Source organism: Haliotis rubra, unplaced genomic scaffold, assembly GCF_003918875.1.
Source record: "Haliotis rubra isolate DU_JTF1 unplaced genomic scaffold, ASM391887v1 Scf213, whole genome shotgun sequence".
NCBI classification, from domain to species: Eukaryota; Metazoa; Mollusca; class Gastropoda; order Lepetellida; family Haliotidae; genus Haliotis; species Haliotis rubra.
Window position 1 is genome coordinate 948,698 of NW_025766148.1, and position 25,550 is coordinate 974,247.

Genomic DNA, 25,550 nt, shown 5'->3' on the forward strand with positions numbered 1-25,550 from the left:
TGATAACCACTGATAACTATGAAAACAGAAAATAGAAATTAAGGTCAATTACTGTAAGAAATTAAAAAAAATTGATTTGGGGCAAATACAGTAAAATGTTGCAAATGTTGACTGAAAAACATAAAACATAGACACCATTAGCAAGAAAAGAACTAATGCATATGCCTTACCAAAATCAGGGGGGTTTGTTTCAAACAAGTGGTGCATGCAAAATATTTACATTTTGGTAGATTACAACTTAGGAATTTGGATTTTATCTATTCTCAGGCTAACGGGCAAGTGGTTGGGGCTTATCCTGAAAATGACGGATCGTAGCCTTCATACAGTAGATTCTAATTCTATCAATTGTTGCACTTCAGCATAACATTACATGTAAGTGCCTGTATGTATGATACTTCATGGTGGCAACCATTGTTTACCATATTATTGAATGTCAAGTATGTGCAGATTAACATTTATTTTTTAAATAGAATATTGAAATATTATTAGCTACCTCTCAAATGTTTCCCATCAGCATGATCAGTGTGGTACTTTACATACATGAATTTAGGTACCCACACTAAAATTGAAATATATATTGCACACATAGCTGAACATATAGCACAAATAATGGAAGTTTGACAGACTAAAAGAAGTTTCAATCAGACAAAATTTACCCCTGAAGACATTCTGTGGCATGCCACTATGCCAACAATGACCCCAAAAGCAACATGTACATGGATTTATCAGCAACTGCAGCAGTGTTAACGCGATACTAAGTAGTAAAGGATCTTTGTATGAAACATAAATCATAATGACAGAATGGTGAGTTTGCCTCCAAATGGACTTCCACGATATATTTGTATTGACTTGACGATACTTGGACAATGTTACGAATGTATGATACACAATATAAATGGGTCCATGATTACAATTCGCAATAAAATAATCTCAGAATCCAGAGACCATATACCGGTATATGGTCTCTGAGAATCTAATGTGTTGACATTTCAATTCAAAACATTGTCTTTGATTTGAATGTCATTGTGAGACAGATTCGAAGAGCCCCGTTAGCACGCAAACCGCTAAATATAAATGAATCTCTGTCAGATGGACCACAAACCATTTTTCCTCTGTAGTTAAAAATCCGATGGTTTGACAGTTCAACGATCGGAAATACAGCCGATCATGGCATTCTTTCGTAACGGACATGAAACGCCGCCATTTTAACTTGAATCTACCGCCCAGAATCGAGCAGCTCTGCAGCTGATATGCGCAAGCGCCCTTGTTCTTATATCATGTTTTCGTTATTTACATACAGTGCCCAGTTATTATTCAATGAATATTATTTTTGTCGTAAATTTTATATTTCCGGTGCGGCTGATATTTTTACAGATATTAACAGCCATTAGGGTCAAGTCATTTATTCATAGTGAAAGATTAATATCTGCGCTCAGATTTAGTCACGTGATTTGTAGACACAACATGGCGTCTTTTGTCGTGGAAATGTCAGACCTGGTGTAATGGGACGTTTACCTTTTAAAACAGACTGCAAATAACGTTAGCCATGTGGAAAAAGCAAAAACATAAAGAGGAAGTTTTGTAAGAAGCAAAAAATCAAGATGACATTTTCTCCAGGAGATCTGAAAGACGTGGCAAACCTTGTTGCTAGGAAGCTGTGAGTATCTAGGCTAGGCTCAATGTCCAAATCCATTTCACCTTATTCATGTTTTTCATTCATGTGTTGAACTGTATCGGTGATTGTTTTCTCATTGCTGCTTCGCAGTGCTTCGTCAGTTAGCGGTGATTATATTCTTTTCTTTTAAAATTATATGGAAAATATCTGTAAAACATGGGCAAATTTGTTGTCTTCGAATTCACGCACCTGTTTGGCCGAACAAGAATTTAAAAGCCATCTTTATTCTTTGATGTAAATGAACGATCTCCCTTATCCAATTTGGATAATTTTAACTACACATATAGAATTATAGGCATTATACGTACAGCCCTCCCAATAAAACTGTTTTATCGAGATTTTAGAAATTTGGTATTTATCTTAAAACTTTGTGTGGATTTAGATTTTCTTTCTATATCTTTTTATTATGGCCAGAAATATTTCCACAGCTCCACTAATTGCATGTTTAGTCTAACAGATCTTCAATGGAACAGGTGCACACCTTACTTCCCCATTGCCACTTAACAACCAGTCCTTTGTCACCACAACACACATTACCACAATCACAAATTTGGCGCCTGCCTAACAATAGGATATAAATAAACCCTGCTATTATCTGAAATGTTATAACCCTGCCCTGTTTAACATTGATTCATGGACCAGTATTGTAAACTTTGTCCGTTAAAGCTTATGATCATCAACACAATGGATATAAATATGAGGCTTGATTTGCCAACACCTTGGTGTTTGATATTATAAGAAAGAAATTCATTATTGTGTTTGTCAAGTTTTTGTTTCGTCCTCTATGGAGGGGCTTGCCACGCTGAATAATAACATTTTGTTTCTACTGTAGTCTGGCAATGTACAATGCTACTACAGTTTACTTGTTCTACTTTGCAGTTGCCAGGATGTGATTGTATTATTCCATTGTTTTACATGATCTTTCTTAACCATGTTAATAATCCAAGTTTTGATGTCATTGATTTCTGTTGATAACTGAAAATTCCTTTTGTAAATTTGCTAAATGTTAATGTTGGATGCAATGTTGTTTCTAAGTTTATGTTCCCCCAATATTGATGAGTGAAGAAGAAGATGTAAAATTAGTTTGTTATCATGTGACTCTGTCATGTCACTAAGAAGTAGACAAGCTATGTTAGTAAACATGGTCCACCTTGAGTTTCATTAGGCAGGGCTCGATTTAAGAGATGTTAACCTACTTGCAACAAGATAAAAACCTAGTTATACCATCCAAATTCCAATTGCACAGCTTTTATTGCAATATGTAATGTAAGAAATATGCTATTGAGTTTATCCACTCAAAAATTGAGTTGCACCTGGTGCAAGTTCAACTAATTACTAGGTTGCACTTTGTAATATTGGGTTGCACCAGTGCAAGTAACAAAGTACTAAATCGAGCCCTGTTAGGTAAACAGTTACCTCCAGGTTTGGAATTTCTTCAGTAAAAGTGCCAATGATGCTGTTAAAATAAGTTCATTGTGCCTGAAAGTCATGTTTTGAAATGTCTTTCTTCAAAACAAACTAGCTTGTGATGAGATTTTTTATTAAAATTATTAAATTAATTGTAAACTTAGTGATAATGTCCATTGGCAACATTAATCTGTACAGATTTCAGGTGCAACCTAAGGCAATCACCTTATTGCACCAAACAAAAACAGGTTGCACCTGCTGCTTAATATCAAATCTTATATAATGCGTGAGGTTTGGTAAAGACGCTTTAGAACAGTATTATGACAAAAGAAATCTGTAGTTATCTTACTTCCATGAACAGCAAGTCCTTCAGTCACTGTTCCTACAATAATCAGTCACTGTTCCTACAATAATCAGTCACTGTCCAAGTCAGTTCCTCATCATTCTGTTTTACAGCTGAAGTCTATGTTCTTTGAACGCAAATTAGTAACATGCACTGTTAAAAAATGTCGTTCCAATTACACCTCTTTAGAATTTAGGGTAGGTAGGTCGAAATATATTTTTTTACGTATATTTTTTATAGTAAACTTTAGTAAAGTACAAACTAATAACACATTTATTGATGTGTAATTGTTTATTCAATCAAGTTTGCAGCCATCATATTGACTTTCTCTATCAGAATGACCGATATCTGTTGGTGCCGGGGAAAAAACAATGGGATCTGAAAGCATATTTTATTGATTCCGCTTAAATAAAAATAGGGTTGGCACCAGAATTCAAGGGTCAGTCGGGTAATTGGAACCGCAACATTTTTTTTTTAGGCCTGACCTGGGTCGATTCCCCACATGGGTACAATGAGTGAAGACCATTTCTGGTGTCCCTCACCGTGATATTGCTTGAATATTGCCCAAAGCGACGTAAAACTAAACTCACTCACTTACTCCATAATTTCAGATGAGAATGTTTGTGTTTCTGTAGGGAGGTGTACATGAATAAAGAGAGGAGGGAGACACGGTTCCAGCCAGCTGGGTGTTTCAGAACAACAAAGAAAATGGTAGGCTATTTTAACTTTACTTGCTCCAGTTGGTACTTACAGGAAGCGGGGCGGTGGAGTAGCCTAATGGTTAAAGCGTTGGCTCGTCACGCCGAAGACCTGGTTTCGAATCCCCACATGGGCACAATGTGTGAAGCCCATTTCTGGTGTCCCCCCGCCATGATGTTGCTGGAATATTGCTAAAAGCGGCGTAAAAAACAAACTCAGTCAGTCAGTCAGACTTACAGGAAACCCTTTGTTAGTCTCTGTGGTCGTTAACCTGTTTATCTGTTACTGGCTCAGCGGCTACAAGCTACTGATGATGTTAATGAGACATTATAAGTTGTTCACAGGTCATGGGGGGGGCATGGGTTGATGTACCCTCGATAATCAAACATCAAGGGTACATCAACCCATGGGCACCGAGGGACCGGTGAACAAAGTATTTATCTTACCGAACACCTTAATGTTAATTTTGTATTGTTTGAAGCACGGGTACAGTAGCCATCGCTAGATTTTGCTGACAAGAAAAACAGATTCCCTTCCAGCGATTTGCATTCGCAAAACATTGGTAATTTCCGTACATCATAGTGATTCAATGTTATTCGAGATAAAGAATTACCAGCATGAAGTACCAAATGAGTTGCCATTGACAGCGGGGTACATTGAAATGTTACTCGCTTGTAAGCGGGGTACATTGAAAAAAATAGAAGAGCACTCAGCCAATCAGAAAGCGACATTTTTATGTGTGAGGTATGATAAATTTTTTAATTTCTCCTTATCCTGACTCATGCTTATTGCTTGTCTTCTTTTTCTTGCAAACATAGTGGAACACGTGTATCTCCCAATTGAAGTTCCCTTCAATTAAAAAATCACTAATTAGTACTCACCACGAGTTACCTCCCTTCCACAAGCGCGGGAACGAGGGCGCCACCTGAACCCATGTGCCTCACTCTCTCCTTCTTCGCCCAGTGAGCTGGACGTGAGAGCGCCTGTGTCTCCCAACACACCATATCCTTTATTTATATTTAGTTTAGTACCTCTTATATTCAGTTATAGAGGTGTAACTAGTATCCTTATTCAACTTGCATTGATTATTAGTCGTGTTTCTGCTGTTTTTTCACGGTTACAGCCCGTGTTTGTTCAGCAGTTTACGTTAATGAGAATCTGCACAGGTTGTAAACTACGTTATTCTGCTACCGATCCACATTTAAAATGCCCTAGTTGCATTACTCCATGTTCTATTGTTTCTTATTGTAAATTATGTATTAATTTACCAATTTCTGCCTTTGATAAATATTTATGTTCCGTTTTGAGATGGAAGGCAGATAAATCTCGCAAACAATCTTCAGTCATGGCTAATAGATTGGAAGCTATTATACCCTGTCAACTGTTGACTGACGACCCGCCACCGGCTGGTGGCATGCCGGAGTTTCCCTCGGGGGATAAGCGTGGGACGCAGTCCGCTATGTCCAAGAAGCGACCTGTATCTCAAGACATTCCGTCTTCACAGTCTAAGACTAGGAAAGCGTCCACATCATCTCAACGTACGCTTCGAACCCCCAGGTCCACAGCTTCGTCAAAAGGGAAATCTACGAAAACTACAAATAATTTTGCCTCCGATATTCTACCTGTCTCAGAATTATGTTTATATGATGATGACATTCCGATTATCATTCCAGATGTACGTCATAAGAAACGTCCAGTATCTGCTACCGTCACTACAGCGCAGATAAACACGCAACCAGAGATGCCTCACGCTGGCGCTTGAGTTTACGATTGAGGGTCCCGGCCACTTTCACAGAGGCCACCCTCAGCGCCAGCATGAGACCATCCCAGACGACCTGGTTAACCAAATCATGAGACTGATGGAGGACCGTTACGGGTTACACAGAGGCCCCAGAGCCACGGGCCCCAGAGCCCAACCCTTAATAAGTCATACAGGGCCCCAGAGAGCCGCTTTGGCTTCAGCGTGGGGGCCCCAGAGCCCACAAAGGCGCCTCCGCGAAGGGCAACCAGCCCGTAGTGATCACTTCGCAAAGGAAGTCCCAGGCCGCCTCCGCGAAGGAGCTAGAGCCTATCCAGTTGCGAGGGACATCGCGGAGAAGGAGCGCTTCGCCGAGCCCACACCCTGTAGAACACAGAGGTCGTTCGCGAAGCAAGCGCTCATATGTCGATTCGGACACTGACTCGATACATTCGCGAAGGTCGCGAAGGCTAAGTGGCTCCATATCTACCTCGCCCAGAAGATTTAGAAGAGCTTCGCGAAGTCCCCAGCGTTCGCCGAGGATTTCTCCTCCAAGGTCTCCTTACACTAGCCACTCGTCAGTCCGTTCACCACAGTCCTCTCATAGATCTTCCTACAGATCTAGGACTCCGACATGTGACCCTACATCAGAGGAAGAAGGTATCATTTTCTCAGATGCTGAGATCAGATACTGGATGGTGAATGAGTTACAACTTGCTTCCCCATCGAAGAACGAGAATTCAACTCAGACTTACCTGATGAAGGATGATGATGTAGACAATATCACCTTACCTCCTATTGATCCGATTGCAGCGGTACCAGCTAATTTGGATACAGCCTGTTGCAAATCTTCAAAAGTCCAATCTACTCATTTCCCGGTCTTCAATGCCAAGAAATTTGCTGGACACAATATGGACCCCTTTTCAAGGCCCAGGATATTGATGACAACTTTAAATTAATCAGCGATGCCAAGTCCAGAAGTTACAAAGTAGGCGATCGCAAATTCGGCTCAACTAGATACCATCGCCAGGAGGATGTTCTTTGGATTGAATAGATCTAGAACGATTAATGAAACTCTCATCACCAAGTTCAAGAATTCTACAGAGGAGGAAGATAGAATGATCTGCTCAGCTCTACTCATGCAGAAAAGAGACCACCAATTTCTTACAGAGCACCTATCAGCGCTTACTGAAACTACTACCATGGCTCGTCGGCAAGGCTTACTAGCCTCCTGCTCTTGGGATAAGCAATTTACAGAATCTCTATACACAGCTCCATGGTCATCGCCCTTACTGTTTGGTGGCAACATAGACAAGGTCTCCAAAGAAGTATCTAAAGACTCAAGAGAGGTTCTTATGATCAGATCCATGGATACCTTAGCGAACGTCATTAAACAGTCAACACCGAGATACTCAGGCAAGTCTAAGTTTTCGGGGCTACAGAAAGCACGGGACAAGAAATTAGCTGCAGCTAAAGATCCCAAGGATTCTTTTTGTCGCCCATACAACAAATTTAGGGGAGGATCAGCTAGAGGCAGATCATCCAGAGGTGCCCGTGGATTTAGACGATGAAATTCAGGTTCGGAACGACTGGAGTCTTCCCCCCCCCAGCCGTTCCAGTACAACCGTCTCAAGTGGGTGGACACCTTCAGCTACACTGGGAAAACTGGGGAATACTACAAGATCCATATGTATCCAACACCCTACAGCACAGATATCTAATACAACTCAAGGCCAAGCCTCCGTTAACAGTCACCCCCACAGGGTTCAACGTTCAACCGGCACAACTACCTATGTTAAGAGAAACAGTACTTACTCTACTAAACAAACAGGCCTTAGAAGTTCTGGATCAACGAAACATCGTGCCAGGTTTTACTCCCCAGTTTTCCTAGTGCCGAAGAAAAATTCCAAGGAGAAGTTTAGTCTCATATACAACATGAGCATCTTCAACAGAGAATATCTATGCAAACCTCCAACGTTTTGCATGATACACTTACCTTAACCTTCGCATTTAATTAGTCCCAAAGATTACATGGCCAGCATAGATTTGCAAGACGATATCTACACATTCGATTCATCCCAACTCATGGAAATATCTAAGATTTATCCTAGACGGAAACATTACCAATGGAAGGTTCTTCCCTTCGAATCACATCGGCCCCTTTGGGTATTCACAAGAGTGACCAAGCCTATTGTCTCATACCTACATCGACAAGGTCTTCATGGCGCTTTTACCTAGACGACGGTATACAAGTGGATCCAGATCCACAGCGTCTCAGACTACAGCTGAACTTTATAATCAAGCTACTAACACAATTAGGATGGTTAGTAAATCTACTCAAGTCGGACCTAGAACCAACGCAAGATCTGCAATTTCTAGGTATACGATTTCTAACAGCTCAGAATCGTATTGTAGTCCCGGAGGAGAGATGGATCAAGATCCAACAACTTATTCCTCAAGCCCTACTCTCTCCGTTACCACTACGACAGTGGCAGAGCCTATTGGGACTACTCACATCAGCTCAAGACTTGACAGTCAGAGGCAGGCTTCTGTTACGTCCGTTACAAGTCCTCATCAATGCTCTTCTCGAGGACCCTCTACCATTCAGTCTACCAGATTATGTCAAACCACATCTACTCTGGTGGACCAAGAGATTGAATGTTTGCGCAGGCGTCTCCTTAGTAGAGCCGGAATCGAACACACATCTCTACGTAGACGCGTCACTATAAGGTTGGGGAGCCCACCTTGCTTGCAGGACAGCGTCAGGCCTATGGAGCAATCAAGAGAGCAAATGTCACATAAATCTGCTAGAGATGCAAGCAGTCATAAACGCCATAAGTCACTGGAGCAACATACTACAGAACGCTCAGTTGATGGTTCACACAGACAATTCAACAGTGGCGTTTTATGTGAACAAACAAGGTCACAGAACCTACTGACTCGATGTTTCAGACTGTTCGATTTAATCGACAATCTAAACATACACGTCAGAGCTTGCCACATTCCAGGAGCAAAGAATGTATTAGCAGACGCTCTCTCTCGGCCACACCAACCATCGCCGACAGAATGGATGCTCCACACAGAGATATTCACTCAAATAATCATGGAAATAGGATCTCCACTAGTAGACCTATTCGCCACTCGATTCAACAAGCAACTGACAACATTCGTGTCGCCAGTGCCAGACCCACTAGCATGGGCAACGGACGCTCTAAGCATATCGTGGGAGAGACTCAATGCGTACGCTTTCCCGCCTCCAGCGTTGATCCCACAAGTCTTACAGAAAATCAGTCAAACGCAGAGCCTCCATCTGATTTAGTCGCGCCCTACTGGCCAGCAAGAACTTGGTTTCCAGATCTCATTCAAGTAATGGGAAAACCAATTCTTCAGCTCCCACACCGCCCCAATCTATTGATACATCCGCACACCAAACAAGTGCACGAAACACCAGAAGCATTCCAACTTCACGTATGGATTGTATCAAGGCATGTCTGAATAAGAGAGGTTATTCTGCCAGAGCGGCTAAAGCGGTCACGCTTGCACTACGTAACTCAACTCGTAACTTGTACGATGACAAATGGCACAGTTTTGTCAATTACGCTGCTAAGAAAGGATTTACAGCCAGATATGCTACACATCCTCAAGTGGCAGATTTCTTATGTTATCTACGGCAAACTAAGAATCTAAAAGGCTCAACCATGTCCACTTATCTTGCAGCCATAAGTTCTGTCATAACTATGCGAACGGGCGTCAAGTTAACAAAAACACCAGAGTTACTCGCTTTGTTACGAGCGTTCCCGATTGGAGGATCAGAAACGGAAGTTTCACGCTCCAGCCTGGGATCTAAATACAGTGCTCCAACACCTCACTAGTGAGGCTTATGAACCATTGCTATCTACATCGTTTGAATCACTGACCCACAAAACCTTATTCCTGTTAGCACTAGCTACGGCCGCCAGGATGTCAGATATTCACGCTTTGGATTACGAGAGAACACGCTTTGATGATATTCATAACATCGCTCATGGGATTTTATAGCGAAAAACCAACTGCCAGGTCAACCAGACAGATTATTCCACGTCCCAGCTCTCTCATCCATACTTGGACCGCATGATACGATGGATCTATCACTATGCCCAGTAAGGGCACTGAAAATATATCTCCAACGATCCAAACAGAGCAGAGGGAAATTCAAGAGATTATTTATCCCTATATATACAGCTACGCAGACGGAAGTCTCACGTACTACGATCTCTATCTGGATCAGAACTGTCTTACTACGTGCCTACAAGGCTGCAGGACTCGACCCTCCAAGAGCTTCTAATCCTCACGAAATTAGAGCGCTAGCCTCAACTCTCGCTCTACATGGGAATTGCTCATTGAATACCATAATGGAGGGATGTTTCTGGAGATCCGATATGGTGTTTGCCAACCACTATCTGAGAGATATCACCACCGAGGACGTCTCAGGTATCCACCATTTCGTTCCCATGGTCCTCGCTCAACAGTTGACAGTTCCACGGAGAAGATAAGTCTATCTTACAGAATTTATACTTATCTGATAACAGTACTAATAGCTACATGCTATCTATATATTTTGCTTAAGTTTAATTTATTATCTTAAGCTCAGTACTATGGTTTTTATATCATACTATATATAAGCTTACAACTCCTAGGAGTTTTGCTACTATATATATATGTTCAGCTTAAGTTTCATCAATCCTTAAGCTCAGTCATATGGTCATATGCATAAATGTATTAGCTAACAAACTCTCAGGAGTTGGTTACTATTATACAGCTTAAGTTATAATTATATCTTTAGCACAGTACTATACTATTATAGCTTAAATATATGCATATCTTAAGCTTAATACTTTGGTTAATTTATAAAAGTATCCACTATAAACTCACAGAAGTTTATACTATCACATTAATAGCTTCAGCTTACATTAATGTTGTATGTACTTTTATCATATTCAATAAATTGTAATAACCTTTATATGGCAGCTGATACGTTAAACAGGAATTCAGTTCAGTGCCTTTATGAAGTTCCCATAGGGTTATTACAATCATCACAGTTCAAATCACTAATTATTAAAATCCAAAGTATATATATTCCCACCTCCTTTTCCGTCGGATTCTACAAGCAATAAGCATGAGTCAGGATAAGGAAAAATATGAAATTTTTAGAGTAAAATTAATATTTTATACTTATCCTGACTCATGAGGTAAGCCCTCCCATCCTCCCCACTTAACACTTTGGATTTCTTTGGAAAAATAAAGTGTCAGGCTCAAAACAAAAGGAGAGAGTGAGGCACATGGGTTCAGGTGGCGCCCTCGTTCCCGCGCTTGTGGAAGGGAGGTAACTCGTGGTGAGTACTAATTAGTGATTTTTTAATTGAAGGGAACTTCAATTGGGAGATACACGTGTTCCACTATGTTCGCAAGAAGAAGAAGACAAGCAATAAGCATGAGTCAGGATAAGTATAAAATATTAATTTTACTCTAAAAATTTCATTATTTTTCTCACTCAATTTTTTAAAATTAAAACAAACAAATATTTTGAAGAAAGTAGATATTTTTCACAATTCAGCTACCATGGGTGTTTAGCTTGGAACCCTACATAAATCCCTGATTTAGAGTTGTGACAAGGTCTGTCAGGGTTTCACACAAACTTTGAAAGTCATGTTGGCTCAAAATGTTTTAGGGAATCATTTTGTAAATTTGTGAGTCATGAAGATATTTTGTCAATAAATCTTTTCATTATTTATTCTAAATAGTCCAAGTGCAGTGAAAGCATACTGTTTTGCTGATAGCAGTTTACAGTCCGAAAACATTGCTCTTTGATTTAGTGGACCTGTTTGGATTCACTTAGGCCTGTTTTTACATGGTTTACAGATTTAAAAAAAAAGTATTAGGTTGGTAGGGAGGGGAGAAAAGGGAATATGGAGATGTTATTGTATATCGTGGTTTTATGAGTTCTGACGATTTGTGTGATTTGTGTCTTTTGTAAAATATAAAATAGTTTCAGGGAATATTTGATAGGTACAATTTGCTAATTTTTTCAATTTTTTTTTCATTTTCTTTGTATTTTATAAAGTTGGTGGCATGTAATGGCAAAAACAAATGTAAAAACAATTAAATTTTTTCCCACTTTCTTCACATTTCAGCTTAGCGGATCCATAAACCAAGTTATGAAAAAAGGCTGTATGTTAAAGAAACATTATGCAACAGCTATGACTTGTATGAAAATTATTTTTGAGTATTTTTCAAAATTGTTTAGTCAAATATGCAGAAATTACGCATTATGTAAAACCCTTGGTCTCTATGATCGGTATCCTTTATATTGTGTGATTTACAGCAGAAGTATGACCTCCTACAGAGAGTAATGGAGACCTCTGATCTCGAACAAATCCCAGCACCTCCATCAAAGAGTCCGCAGAGGAAGAGTCTCAGGAGGAAGAGCCCTGACGGAAAAGTGAAGATGGCCCATAAATCCAGAAAACAAGATCCTTCCAAGGAATGGAAAGGAACCAAAGATAAGAGGTTTGATGTGTCACAAAGTGGCAAAGACAAGTGGAAAGCACAGTCGGACTCGGACAGGAGGGGGGAGGCGGACAAGAGGAGGGACAAGGATGGAGTGCTTCTGAAGAGGGAGACATGGGTGCGGGTTGTTGATGATGATGAGAGGTGAGAACAGGCTCATGTTGTGTGGAGTACAACAGTAATGACGCAAAATGATGTACTACGTGAATATACCTGGAAAGAGATAATAGCTACTATAGTCCGCTTGGCTCAAAATCGGACCAATGAATTGCAATCTAACTCGAGAACTACTAAACATATAGTACACAATGAAACACTGATTATAATCAAAACATCAGACCAACTCTGTGATTTCTTTGGAGAATTCATGGCCTAAAAATAAAGAAGTTGTTTAACAAACTGTCATTAAAATTTTGACAAAGTTCACTATTTGTTACGAGGGAGGGGTGCAAAGAGAGGAACAGCCAGGTGTGCGAGAAGGGATGGAGATGGCACAGCACAGGTTAATGAATCAGTGACTTTGTCGGCACTTGTGCTGGCCTTCTCTTTGCAGTCCTCCCTCGTAACAAATAGTGAACTGTGAAGTATTCTATGTTTAGTTGTTTTCGAGTTAGATTGCAATTCATCAGTCCGATATTGATATAAGGGATGAACGCTTTGGTGACACTAGTATAGAGTTGGTCCACCAACAGCTGATGGGTGTAAGAGGCGACCAAATGGATCTTGTGTTGGAGTCTCCGAAAGCGTGAATGGTTCCTCATATTATCAATCGCAGGATATATATGTTAAGACTAAGTTATTGGCAAGTTCCTCACTTGTATGTAGATGGAATGTTGCTGAGTTTGACATTGAACTCCAAAGAAACCATGTTGAACCTACACAGTGATGATCATTGCACACAATAACCATCCTCGATAATCTCCAGGCTATACATTCCGATAAATCTCTACTAGTACCCTGGATGCATCTATGATAATTTTATTACCTCCCTTTGCTTGGTCCGCACTCTCACAGTAGCCAATCAGATGAGTCGTTGCCGATCTTGCCAGTGTCCACAGAGATAGCATCCGCAGCCGCTAAGGCTTCTCATTGTGTGACTCAGATTTAGGGAAAAAATCATAAAGACAAATTGAAAAAATACATATGCAAGGGCTCCTTATACCTCTTTCAGAGTACCTCTGAAACAATTGTGTTGCCAAGTTTAGACTGTTAGATAAAAGAAGTGAAAGTGAGTTGTGAAAGAAACCATGCGATTGGTACGCTCAACTTCCCAGCGTAGACACCTGATTGGATAAAACGCCAGCCAGCAAAGCCATAGATGCTTACAGGGTACTAGTGGAGATTTATTGGACGTATACCCTGAAGATAATCGAAGATGACAATAGCACAGGGATGGAAATAACATTAAAATTGCTAGTGTACTCCGGTACAGTGGCACATGTAAAATCACTTGCCCTGATCATTTTTCCACTGTACCGTCCGTTTTCTTGTTGATTATTTAAATAAATAACATAATTAACATTGGAAAGTCAACTGGACACCGGTACAGTGTGATATACAAATTTGCTTTCCCGACAGAAAAAAACACTGGACTGGTGCGTCGGGCAATGGGTTATTTCCACCCCTGTAAACAGCCACTGGCTTGTCTGGTTCTAAACGTCAAGTGCTCAAAGAGTTATTATTGTGAAGGTGAACTGTTATGGTGAACTGTAGAGATGACCTGATGTTTTGATGTTCCAGTTTCAGTGATCCAAGTTCACCTGATATGAAGCTGTCTATCTCTCCCAAGCTGAAGAAGACGTCCCTCTCTGTTGTGGCCAAAAAGGAAGCTGCCCGTCTGTCCGAATATGCCAGCAATGTCTTCGTAAGTACCAAAGTTGTCCAATAGCAACACACTAACACCATGTACGGCTTGGCATTAGTTGTCTTTTCTGTGTTTGTTTGTTTAAGGCACCTCTAATATTTGCCAGTAGGTTTAATAGGTCCCCAATTTTTAATCCGATGGCTCTGTGATGTCGTTGTCTGTGGCTGTTGAACTTGCTTGTCCCTTTGGATTTGTCAATTTACAGATCAGCGTTCAAAATAGCTACTGGCCTGCTAGCCAAATTCAGGCTGATTGTGAATCAGGCCAGTAATTTCTTGTAAATTCTTCTGTCAAGAACTGTGACAGACATAGTGCTCACATGTTATGAACATTAACAAGTCTGTGTACAAAATTAATTATCTCGTTTCTCGAATGAACATTCAACAACTCGGGTGGAATTTGATGAAAAAGTTTAAAACTGGTTTTGTTTTGACCTTAAGGTGTTTTATAGTTGGTGTTAGAATTAAAGTTTTTTGTTATCGTGATACGTGTAGTATCGCCACCTTTGTATCGGGGTTCATATTGTATCACAGCTTAAGTGCACAATACTTTGACAATATATCGTCGTGCCTATAATGTTAGTATTGGGATGTATCGTATTGCAGGTTGTATGCCAATACCAGCACTAGCTCATATGTCTTAGGCTAGTTGCTGTGCTTGGTTTCCCTTCTCCATATAATGGTTGTAAATTTTCGTTGGCTTGTATCAAGTCATGCATGTTTATCACTTCTTGCTTGATGGAGAGGTCTTGGGGCTCAGCTGTCTCAGGCTGGTTGCTGTGCAGAGTAGTGTCCCTTGGACAAATCAGAAACCAGTGTTTGGGGGTAAACAAGACAGGATATTGCTGAATGCTGTGTTAAACAACGAACAAACAACAGTTTCACAATTCTGACAACTGACTGCAGGGCTCCAGATAATTTTTCAACATCAGAAGTACGTCACTTTTTCAATATAGGAGTACTGGAATACCGTAGGAAGACATTTAGAGTTCTGTCTGACTGACTGAGTTTGGTTTTACGCCGCTTTTAGCAATATTCCAGCAACATCACGGCGAGGGACACCAGAAATGGGCTTCACACATTGTACCCATGTGGGGATTCGAATCCGGGTCTTCGGCGTGACGAGCCAACGCTTTAACCACTAGGCTACCCCACCGCCCCTTTAGAGTTCTGAATGGAAATGAATGGAGTATCAGTAATCTTGTGTTTCGTGTCATATATGCACCACAACATTGCTACTCTTGTGTAAACAGGTCAATGAACATTAAAACAATACTTGTTCAGATAATTACGTCTGTAAATGATTCTAAGACCATACATCATTGCTGTTGTGCGTATCTGCTACATTTTCTAAATTATTTCCTACCGTATCGTGCATATTTTTTATCCGTACATACGCCGATACGGCCCTTATCTGGAGCCCTGTGACTGACCATTATGGTGGTGTTGTTGTTGTGTCCAGGATGGTCAGGACCTGGACAAGCTTCAGGTGATTCACCGGTACCGACCCAACAGCTCCGACATCCCCCATATCACGGAGAACGGCAAGGTCCAGAACTACACCTGCCACGTGGGGTCAGCACTCCATGCCAAGAAATACGTGGATTACTACATCAAGGAAGGTAAGATCACAACAGACTTCCATGCATCAGTGAAGTGTTGGCTCCACAGCTCCATAGCTCCAGTGCTCTAGATAATTTTCAACCATCTGAGTACAATTCTGGTCGTCATGGGAACTGACAGGTGCCAGTACCTTTTCAAACCAATTTTGCACCATACTGTGGTTGGGTAGAATTGACGAATTATTTGATCGGCATTCTAGAAGTTGGAGACTGAATAACAAAGCATAAAAATCTACATTGAAATATTGCTCTGTGCAATAAGTTAGAAGTTGTCCATAAGTCATTATGGCCACTGGTATCTTGATAAAATTGATGTAAAATTCAGTGGTCATTCTCAGGGGCTAATTTGGACCAATATTCCTGAGCCAATATTCCTGACCATAGCGGATAAATTGGCAAAATTGACAAAATCATTTGTCTATTTGTCTGGGTTAGACTATTGATCTTCAGTAACCCATGCTTGTCGTAAGGCGACTAACGAGATCGGGTGGTCAGGCTTGCTGACTTGGTTGACACATGTCATCGTATCCCAATTGCGCAGATATATGCTCATGCTGTTGATCACTGGATTATCTAGTCCAGACAGACCGCCGCCATATAGCTGGAATATTGCTGAGTGCAGAGTAAAACTAAACTCACTCACTCACTATTCAGCAGGGGCGGATACAGCTTTTTGAGAAAGGGGGGTTGCACACTATTGAGAAAGGGAGGGGTGCACACTTCATTTTCACCCGAGTTTCAATGGTCATTTAATAAACTTTCAGGACAAAGGGGGGGGTGCGCACCCCCCCTCTGGATCCGCCTATGTTCAGTATGGTTACAGTGGTATATTGACGTTGTATAAATGCAGTAATGTAAACCTAAGCATCAATCTTCCTCTGATAGAGCTCTGAAATACAGGTCACAATAGTTGTATCAACTTCAACTGGGAATTTTGGTGTCCAATTTGGATGATGTTTCATGGGCTTTAGTACTGGGGGCCAAAACTAACTTGTTTGCAGGTCTACATATCCCTGATCAGCAAGAACCTGTCTTATTTATAGTTTATTGTCTTTGTCTTCCAGCAGAGATGCGACATAGTTCAATATTCTTTATGTTGTACCAACTGTCTCTTCATGCTCTTGCAGGACTCCAGACAGGCAGGAAGGAATACTCTAAAAGACTTCAAGAGCTGAAACGGGTAGGTAATTTTAAGGAATGGTGTCTCTTAAAATTGCTCTTAAAATTCCAATCAAATTTTACACATGGCAGCCACAATGGCCAAATTGTTCATGTGAACTGGCTACTTTATTTGACCATTTCTGAGGTGAGGTGAGGTGAGGTGAAATTGGGTTTAGCGTCGTGCTTGAGAATATTTCGCTCATGTGACGACGTGCATGCGTGTGTATGTGTATGTGCGGGTGCTTGTACTAGCCCAGACTGAAGCTGGTTTTACAGTGCAAGCCCACTGAGATACCATGCCGCAGTGAAGCATGAATACCCCACTCAGACACATTATACTGACTCCCGAGCCGACCAGTCCTTGTTGTACCCATTAATGCTGAGCGCCAGGCAGGACCAACAAGTACCATATTTTAACGTCTTTTGCTATGACGCGGTTGGGGATCGAACCCGCGACCGGACGCTATAACAACTACACCATGGAGGCGGTTACCATTTCTGAGCATGATCATTGAACAGTTTTCAAAATTTGTAGGGTCCTCATGAGATTTGCAGCCATTCTATTTGAGTCTGAGGACCCCCTAAATTTTCAGTTCTTGGCTTTCATGCTCTGTTTTCTACCACTGCAGTAGAGCGTGTGTATTTAAGTTACATGTTATAGGGGCAGTGGGGTAGCCTAGTGGTTAAAGGGTTCGCTCGTCACGACGAAGAATTGGGTACATCTCTGGTCTTCCCCGCCGAGATATTGCTGGAATATTGCTAAAAGCGGCGTTAAACCATACTCACTCACTCACTCCATGTTATATGATTTCTGGCGTATTTTGGCTTTGGATGTAGTTACTAAGTTTGACTTTTACACATCAAGATTTTACTTGTGCTTTTGCTAGTTTCACAAGGGTGTCAGTTTGCTGATCACATGTTTTCTTCCCATATTTAGCTGCCATGATATGATATTCAGACAATGTGTTGAAAGCGGTTTAAATAGATTAAATTTTCATAGAGCCAATAGGGGTGGGGTAGCCTAGTGGTTAAAGCGTTCGCTTGTCACGCCGAAGAACTGGGTTCGATTCCCCACATGGGTACAATGTGTGAAGCCCATTTCTGGTGTCCCCTGTCACGATCTTGCTATAATATTGCTAAAAGTGGTGTAAAACCATACTCACTCACTCACTTGATAATCACATGTCCCTCACTCACCCCATCTCTACAGGGCACACCGACACCTTCAGAGAAGGGCTCGGAGAAAGGATCGGTGCAGTCTGTGAAAACTGCAGCATCAGCGTCGACAGTGAGAAGTGAGGACTACAGAGACACCTGTAGAGAGAGAACGAGGTGAGTGTACCTGTGATACCTGACAGGTGCTTCATGTTGTCACCTGTGATACCTGACAGGTGCTTCATCTTGTCACCTGTGATACCTGACAGGTGCTTCATGTTGTCACCTGTGATACCTGACAGGTGCTTCATGTTGTCACCTGTGATACCTGACAGGTGCTTCATCTTGTCACCTGTGATACCTGACAGGTGCTTCATCTTGTCACCTGTGATACCTGACAGGTGCTTCATGTTGTCACCTGTGATACCTGACAGGTGCTTCATGTTGTCGCCTGTGATACCTGACAGGTGCTTCATGTTGTGACAAATGTTGGTTTGGGTTATGTGATCTTCAGTACACTCGATGATATAACATTCAGAATGAAGTTCAAGGATCCTTGTCATAATCTGTGATAAGTAGTAGTGTTATAGTGTCCTTGGGTCAAAATGGGAGTTGAAATCAGTATAGAATCTGGGACATTGTATTGATTTGTATTTAATCTGTTTATCATAAAATATGTCTTCAAAATGTGAAATAATGTGTAAATTATCATAATATGGGCTGGTGACTTATTTTATATGTTTTAATCATGAATTGTTTTCAGCTCAGATTGGTTTACTAGTTGTCATTCTCAAAATACAGTCAGATTTGTTAGACCCAGTGTACAGGTTATGGCCTTATTATATATGTGTGAGGGTCTCGGAAATTATTTTTGCCTTTTGCAGGCAAATATATATGAAGTTCTTTATACCTGAAGAAAAATCTTGTGCACAAGTTTTATATACTGGCAATTACTATCACCTGAAGTGATATTCTTTGTGATACTTCTGAACAAACAAAGCTTAAAGAAAAATGCTTTTTACACACTTTTGAGTGTTGTGTACAGAGCAGTGTTGTAATACAGTCAAATCCCGATGAGTCGAATGCCGAATATTATGCATAACTCGAGGTACCTGTCGGTTCGGACCATTCCCTGTTATAGTTGTCATCATTTGAATACCGGTTACATGAATTCGACTCATAAATACACACGATGACTCGAGAAGAAAATTTGGTCCCATGAGATTCAAACAACAGCAATCTTGTATACATAAGCCGAAGTCAGTCAATGAGAAGTTGATTGGTGTAGCAAACTGATCCAATTAACAAACCAGCGCGGCTCACATCTTTCCGCCTTTGACGGGTGAGTTCAAAAGGCAGATTAGTGATTTTACGGAAATCACTGTCTGTGCTAATCAGACTGGAAGTGATAAGGTGCCCCTATTAGTGATAGGGAAATCATTAGATAAACAAATGCTTAGGCGGAGGAATTAGGACTGGGTCATCTTTTTTTCTACCCTCATAGACATACCTATGTCTCGAATACATCGATAAGTCGAATTTATTACTTGGTCCCCAGAGATTCGACTCATCGGGATTTGACTGTATTTGTTCTTTTTATTGCCTGTGTGGATATAGTTTATCTTTGTTGTATAGTTTATGGTGAAAGGGCTGTTTTCAAAGTAGACGTTTCAACCATCCTCCATGATGTTGTGAATTCTTTCGCCAATCTGTGATGATCTGTTCATTGACTATTCCTCTGCAATAGTTTCATGTTGGGTGATGTTCCAATGACAAGATCATCAAATATCCATCCAGTTAGAGAAATTCTGTGGAGGGTTCAGTGTTCCTTGTATTTTAGTGGTCAATGCAAGATGTGAAATGTGTATGATTTAATAGACCCCTCTGTCAGGTAGCTAGGGTACTGATTTTGATGAAAATTGATTATCAAATCATAATATTTGTGACAAACATGAACACGTGACACATTACGGTGAAGATGGTAAATGAACCACAAAAACATATGGCATGGACAGTATGATAGGGCACTTATTCCAGTGAATACGGTACAGGGCCCCGTTCCTCACAACGATCGTAGCGCTAAGATGATCGTAACTCCCATACTTTAACATAGACTTATGACTGTCGTAGCGCTATGATCGCTTTGAGGAACGGGGCCCAGTAAACTAAGTCTGGAACACTCATGCTAATAACACACTGATGGATGTCATGGACTGTTTGCTGGTCAGTTTAGGTTTGTTATTACTGCTGTTCACTGTTTATGAAACCCATAATTGGACAAACAGTATGAACAGCATGCGTCTTAGGTTAAATGTATTTGAAACCGATAATAAATCTGATGAACATGTGAACATTGTTACAACTAGGGGTGGGTATTGCCGAATATTTTCATATTGCGATATATTGCGATGCGAAAGCATATATTGCCATATGTATTGCAATATATTGCAAGAATTCTTTTTTAAAAAAACTACTTATAATCGAGTTAATGCTTGATTTACAAAGCAAAAGCACAACAAAATCACTATGCTTGATTAGGCTTTAATAAAAACTTTAAATCATGACAAAATGAAAAATGCAAATAATGTTTGGAACAAATGAAACAAGGAAAGGAACAAATTAAAAAAAACGGAAATATCCGAAGATTTACGAGTGTTACGAAGTTTTCCGAATGCATGTCAAAATACCGGATTTCGATCAGCGTATCGCAATACGTATCATTCTCATGCCTAAACCGGTATATACCGGTAAACCGGTTATATTGCGCAGCCCTAGTTACAACTCAGTACCGTATGTTTTAAAAGGTATATTTTACGGCTATTATAAAGAGGGAGAAGTTGTGTGGCACATGTGGGAAGATATATACATTTCTATCCTGGGTGTGATGATGCTGAAAGTGTTGAGATGAAACTATGGTAGCGAATGAGTTAAGGAAATGTATCATTCCAAAATGAAGGGGATGGTTTCGTGTGCTTCGGATGTTTCTTTTTCACACAAGAATATGCTTATGATTGTTTATCCAAAATGATAATCATGCTTTTTAGACAGTTGTGTTGTAAATATGCCTGTGTTTACATTTACATCTACAATATAGGGGCTGTAATTGTGGCAAACTTCCACACAGTTGGAACCCGTAAAACTGTCCTTTTGTTGACGTTTCTGACAAATCACAACCTGAAAATTACTGTCATGAAACTGAATCCTGTACATAAGCCGCCTCCTTCTTCATATTGCTTTTTTTGGTCCTCAAATTCGGCTTATCTACGGTCATATACATGGTACATATATCTGAGATGTGTTTTAAATATATTTTTTACAGATATAGTATGTCTTTTCTTTGTCTGAGTTAGAGAAGAGTAAAGTAGAAAGTGTTGTAGTCTCTGATATGGTGATGATAACGATGTTTTCAGGGTGAAGGAAACTCGCGGCTAGGTAAGACACAGCATGGCTCTAACACCGCATGGTTCCTAGAACTGATAGCCTACCCTATGCTGTATCAATTCCAGGAGGATAATCTGATAGAGATTATTCCGAGTATTTTTTGTTTTCACTTTATGCTATCCAGAGATGTAGATCTGGTCTATTGCCTGTATTCAATTTCCTTTTATTATTGCGTTACTGTAAATCATGAAATAAATGCAGCAAATTGATGTGGAAAATGTGAGTGTACATTGCTGTCTCGCTTTCATTAAGTGACATTTTTATGTGAAGTGAGTGAGTATGGTTAACACCGCTTTTAGCAATATTCCAGCAGTATCACGTAATACCAGGAATAGCCTTCACACATTGTACCCCTCTGGGGAGTCTAAGTCAGGTCTCTGGTGTGATGAATGAACCCTTGAACCACTAGGCTACTCTACTGCCTTTGGGAGGTGAAGTGAAATTGGGTTTAACGTCGTGCTTGAGAATATTTCGCTCATATGACGACGTGCATGTGTGTGTATGTGTATGTGCGGCTACTTGTACTAGCCCAGACAGAAGCTGGTTTTATAGTGCTAGCCCACTGAGATACCATGCCGCAGTGAAGCATGAATACCCGACTCAAACACTCGGAGTCGACCAGTCCTTGTTGTACCCATTAATGCCGAGCGCCAGGCAGGGACCAACAAGTACCATATTTTAACGTCTTTTGGTATGACGCGGTCGGGGATCGAACCCGCGACCTTCCGCTCTCCGGTCGGACGCTCTAACCACTACACCACGGAGGCGGTCCTACTGCCCCTGGACAGCCGCATGTCGACTCATAACATGTTAACTTTACAGTCAGTTTGTTTTAATTGGAGACCGATGAATTGCTCACTAAAACAAAATCTAATAATTGCAACCAAACCAAATTTTGCACAGTCACATGAAATCGACAGACCAACTCTGATGATTTGTCTCATAATTTTGGACACCCGGATAAAAAACTTGTTTAGCAAACAATCATAATTTTGTTGTTACTTTTCACCATTTTTAACGAGGGGAAACCATTTGCTGGTAGAACAGCCAGGTAATCAACAAGCGTGTGTGGTGACATTTATATTTTAAACATGAAAATATCGAAAAGTGACAACAAAATAATGATCGTTTGTTAAACAACTTTTTTATCCGGGTGTCCAAAATTATGAGACAAATCATCAGAGTTGGTGTCTCGAGTTCATGTGATGGTGCAAAATTTGGTTTTGTTGCAATTATTACATTTTGTTCAGTTTGTGAAGAAAGCTGTTAATATCATTCCAGCAGCTGTCACCCTATGCTATATTAGGGACCTTTAAGTCTCCAGGTTTGTGTCATTGTTTGCTGATTAGTTTCTATAGTTACACTGCAGGACTACTTGCATGAAGGGAGGTGGTGTTGCTTTTCACCTGACCTAAGATTTGGGTTCCATTCCCCACATGGGTACAATGTGTGAAGCCCATCACTGTTGTCCCTGCCGGGGTATTGCTGGAGTAAAGATAAAAGTGGCATAAAATCACTCACTCACTCACTCACATGTATTAAATTTATAATGAGTTTTAGGCCAGAGCTGATACTCATGTTTACTTGACAATGCATTAATTTCATGATTAACAGTATGTATAATATACATATAGCTTTTAATGCTTTTGATTCTGGCTTCACCTTGCTATGCTTCGCTTTTAGATTGGTAGTTTCATTTGCTTTGTAAGTCAGCATTTACTTTCACATCTTTCAGTTATATTACATAGTGCTATCATCAGTCATCTGCTCCATATTTGAATGATCTCATTCACAAATCTGTAAAATTGAGATCACTTCAATCTGCCAACCATTATCTACTTGAAGTACAATCTGAAAAAGTTTGGAGATAGATCTGTTGCTAACCTGGCTGCCACTTCATGGAACCCGTTTCCTCTTCAAATCAAGGAGGCAGAATCCCTTGACATTTTTAAGAGCAACCTCAAAAACTATCTCTTTAGTACTTTCTATAACTTGTGAGCAGCCATGAAAAAAAAGCCTGCCTATGACTTTTTGCAGTGGCTTCATTGTGTTTGTAGCGCCATAAGCAAGGCATATTATTAGTGTTATTATAGTTATTATGAGTAGTTGTCATTAGATGTTCCTTATTTGATCTCTGTATATACTCAAACCAATAACATTGACAAGAGTGAAAATCCCGTTACAGCTGGAGGTCATTTTCCAGGGATTTATTAATTCTTATTTCTGACCAAAAGTAATGTTAGTACAATTTACTTGTTATGATCAAAATCATTCCCAATTCATGACCAAATTCCTCAAATTATAACTACAATCCATTTTAATTCTTGTTAATATGGCTAGAACTAACATATTTTCCTTCTCCTTTTCCTTTTACTTAACTGACAACATAACCAATATACATAAGAGGAACAAACTTTATTGCATAGATGTTGTAAATTGCTTTAAATGCAGAGTTTAGAATGCATTGGTAAAATAAGTCTGACTTTGAAGAGTATGTTTTTTCAGAAAATTCAAATATTGAGCAAAATAGTGATTGTTCTCATCTGCCCTTATTTTAAGATAAATCCCCTTGTTGACAGTGTATCATCATGCATTTGTCCCCAGTAACCAGGTTGAGAGGGGAAATACAGGGGCCATGTCAGTCTTTGTGATGTGGTTGGCTCGTCATTCTGACAGCTCTCGATACCAATCACTGCACTGTGTTTGGATCCGGACTTGATTATTGACCATCACTGTTCTATAGCTGGAATATTGCTGCATTTGGCATTGGACAACCCAGACAGCGTTTGATTTTGATTTTGATATCAACCGCTGGTTTTTCTTGTACATGTTATTGATAGGCTGCCTGATATACAATACATTTAGGACATGTTGAGTACAGGTTGATGCAACAACAAAAATATAAATTCTGATCCTCCTCGAAATGCAGGAGAAATTAGTCCCCCAAAACCTCATAATTATCATAAGAGTTGACTGAAAGTGAGATTCAGTTGTTACAATTTATGACCTGACAATGTGTGTCACTCTACTTAGTGACCCGTGAAGATCCGGGTTAGAATTGGTCTTCAGCAACCCATGCTTGTTGTAAGGGGCGACTAACAGGATCGGGTGGTCAGGCTCACTGACTTGGTTGACATATGTCATCACATCTCAAACGCATAGATCGATGCTCACGCCATTGATCACTGCATTGTTGACTTGAATATTTACAGACCACTGCCATATAACTGGAATATTGCTGAGTGCTGCGTTAAACAACAAACCAACCAACTAACTTTCTACTTATCCAGTTTGGTCCATTGTTCAGTTTCAATATTGTTTTGTGTGATAAATATTACATAACATGCTCTCCATCCTGATGTAGAGGTTGTTTCTCTGACCACTAGTAATATGTAATGGACTGACAACATGGATTATGTGGTCAAACTTGGTGACTGGATAGCATTATCCCAGAAGTGGAAACATCAATCACTGTATTTTGTAGTCCAGACTGTTACAAGTTGACCTAATCTCGCAGCCATCATGTTGCTGGAACATTACTGAGTTATATTGAGTAATGCAAACAAACTATGCTGTTGAGATTACTCATGAGGAACCACCTAAGTATGGTATCAGCTGCAGTATAGTTCATGGGAAATGTATATCTGTGTTTGCTTGTCTTTTATACACTTTTGTTTCTTTTTCAGAGGCACACTTCCACCAATCACCTCAACGGATCTAGTCAGTCCTCGTTCAAGTCATTCCATGCAGTCATCCGATTCACCCATGTCCAGCCGTTACTCTTCTTCGTCCTTCAACTCAGACCTGACCTCCACCTACAAGATTGTGTCCACATCGCTGTCCCAAGTACCCCATCACCAGCCCCATCCACCTGTTCAGCCATTAAGACGCACCCTGCAA

General features: G+C 40.3%; 2 protein-coding genes across 3 annotated transcripts in view; one reads left to right on the forward strand and one right to left on the reverse strand.

Annotated features, from left to right (window-relative positions):
* LOC124276798 (serine/arginine repetitive matrix protein 2-like) overlaps nucleotides 1-1,226 on the reverse strand; it is a 34,931-nt gene extending 33,705 nt beyond the window's left edge. For both annotated transcript variants that reach the window (XM_046712451.1, XM_046712452.1), the window contains exon 1: nucleotides 1,103-1,226. In XM_046712451.1, the coding sequence (XP_046568407.1) occupies nucleotides 1,103-1,105 (3 nt within the window). In that variant the 5' untranslated portion in view covers nucleotides 1,106-1,226. The remainder of the gene's footprint in view (nucleotides 1-1,102) is intronic.
* Nucleotides 1,227-1,456: 230 nt separating this feature from the next.
* LOC124276800 lies at nucleotides 1,457-25,470 on the forward strand. Its single transcript, XM_046712456.1, has 9 exons — nucleotides 1,457-1,657; nucleotides 4,061-4,136; nucleotides 12,224-12,552; nucleotides 14,149-14,272; nucleotides 15,734-15,893; nucleotides 17,021-17,073; nucleotides 18,265-18,386; nucleotides 21,620-21,641; nucleotides 25,337-25,470. Exons 1-8 carry the CDS (start codon nucleotides 1,602-1,604, stop codon nucleotides 21,639-21,641), a joined length of 942 nt encoding a protein of 313 aa, XP_046568412.1. The 5' UTR covers nucleotides 1,457-1,601; the 3' UTR covers nucleotides 25,337-25,470.
* The last annotated feature ends 80 nt before the right edge of the window (nucleotides 25,471-25,550 follow it).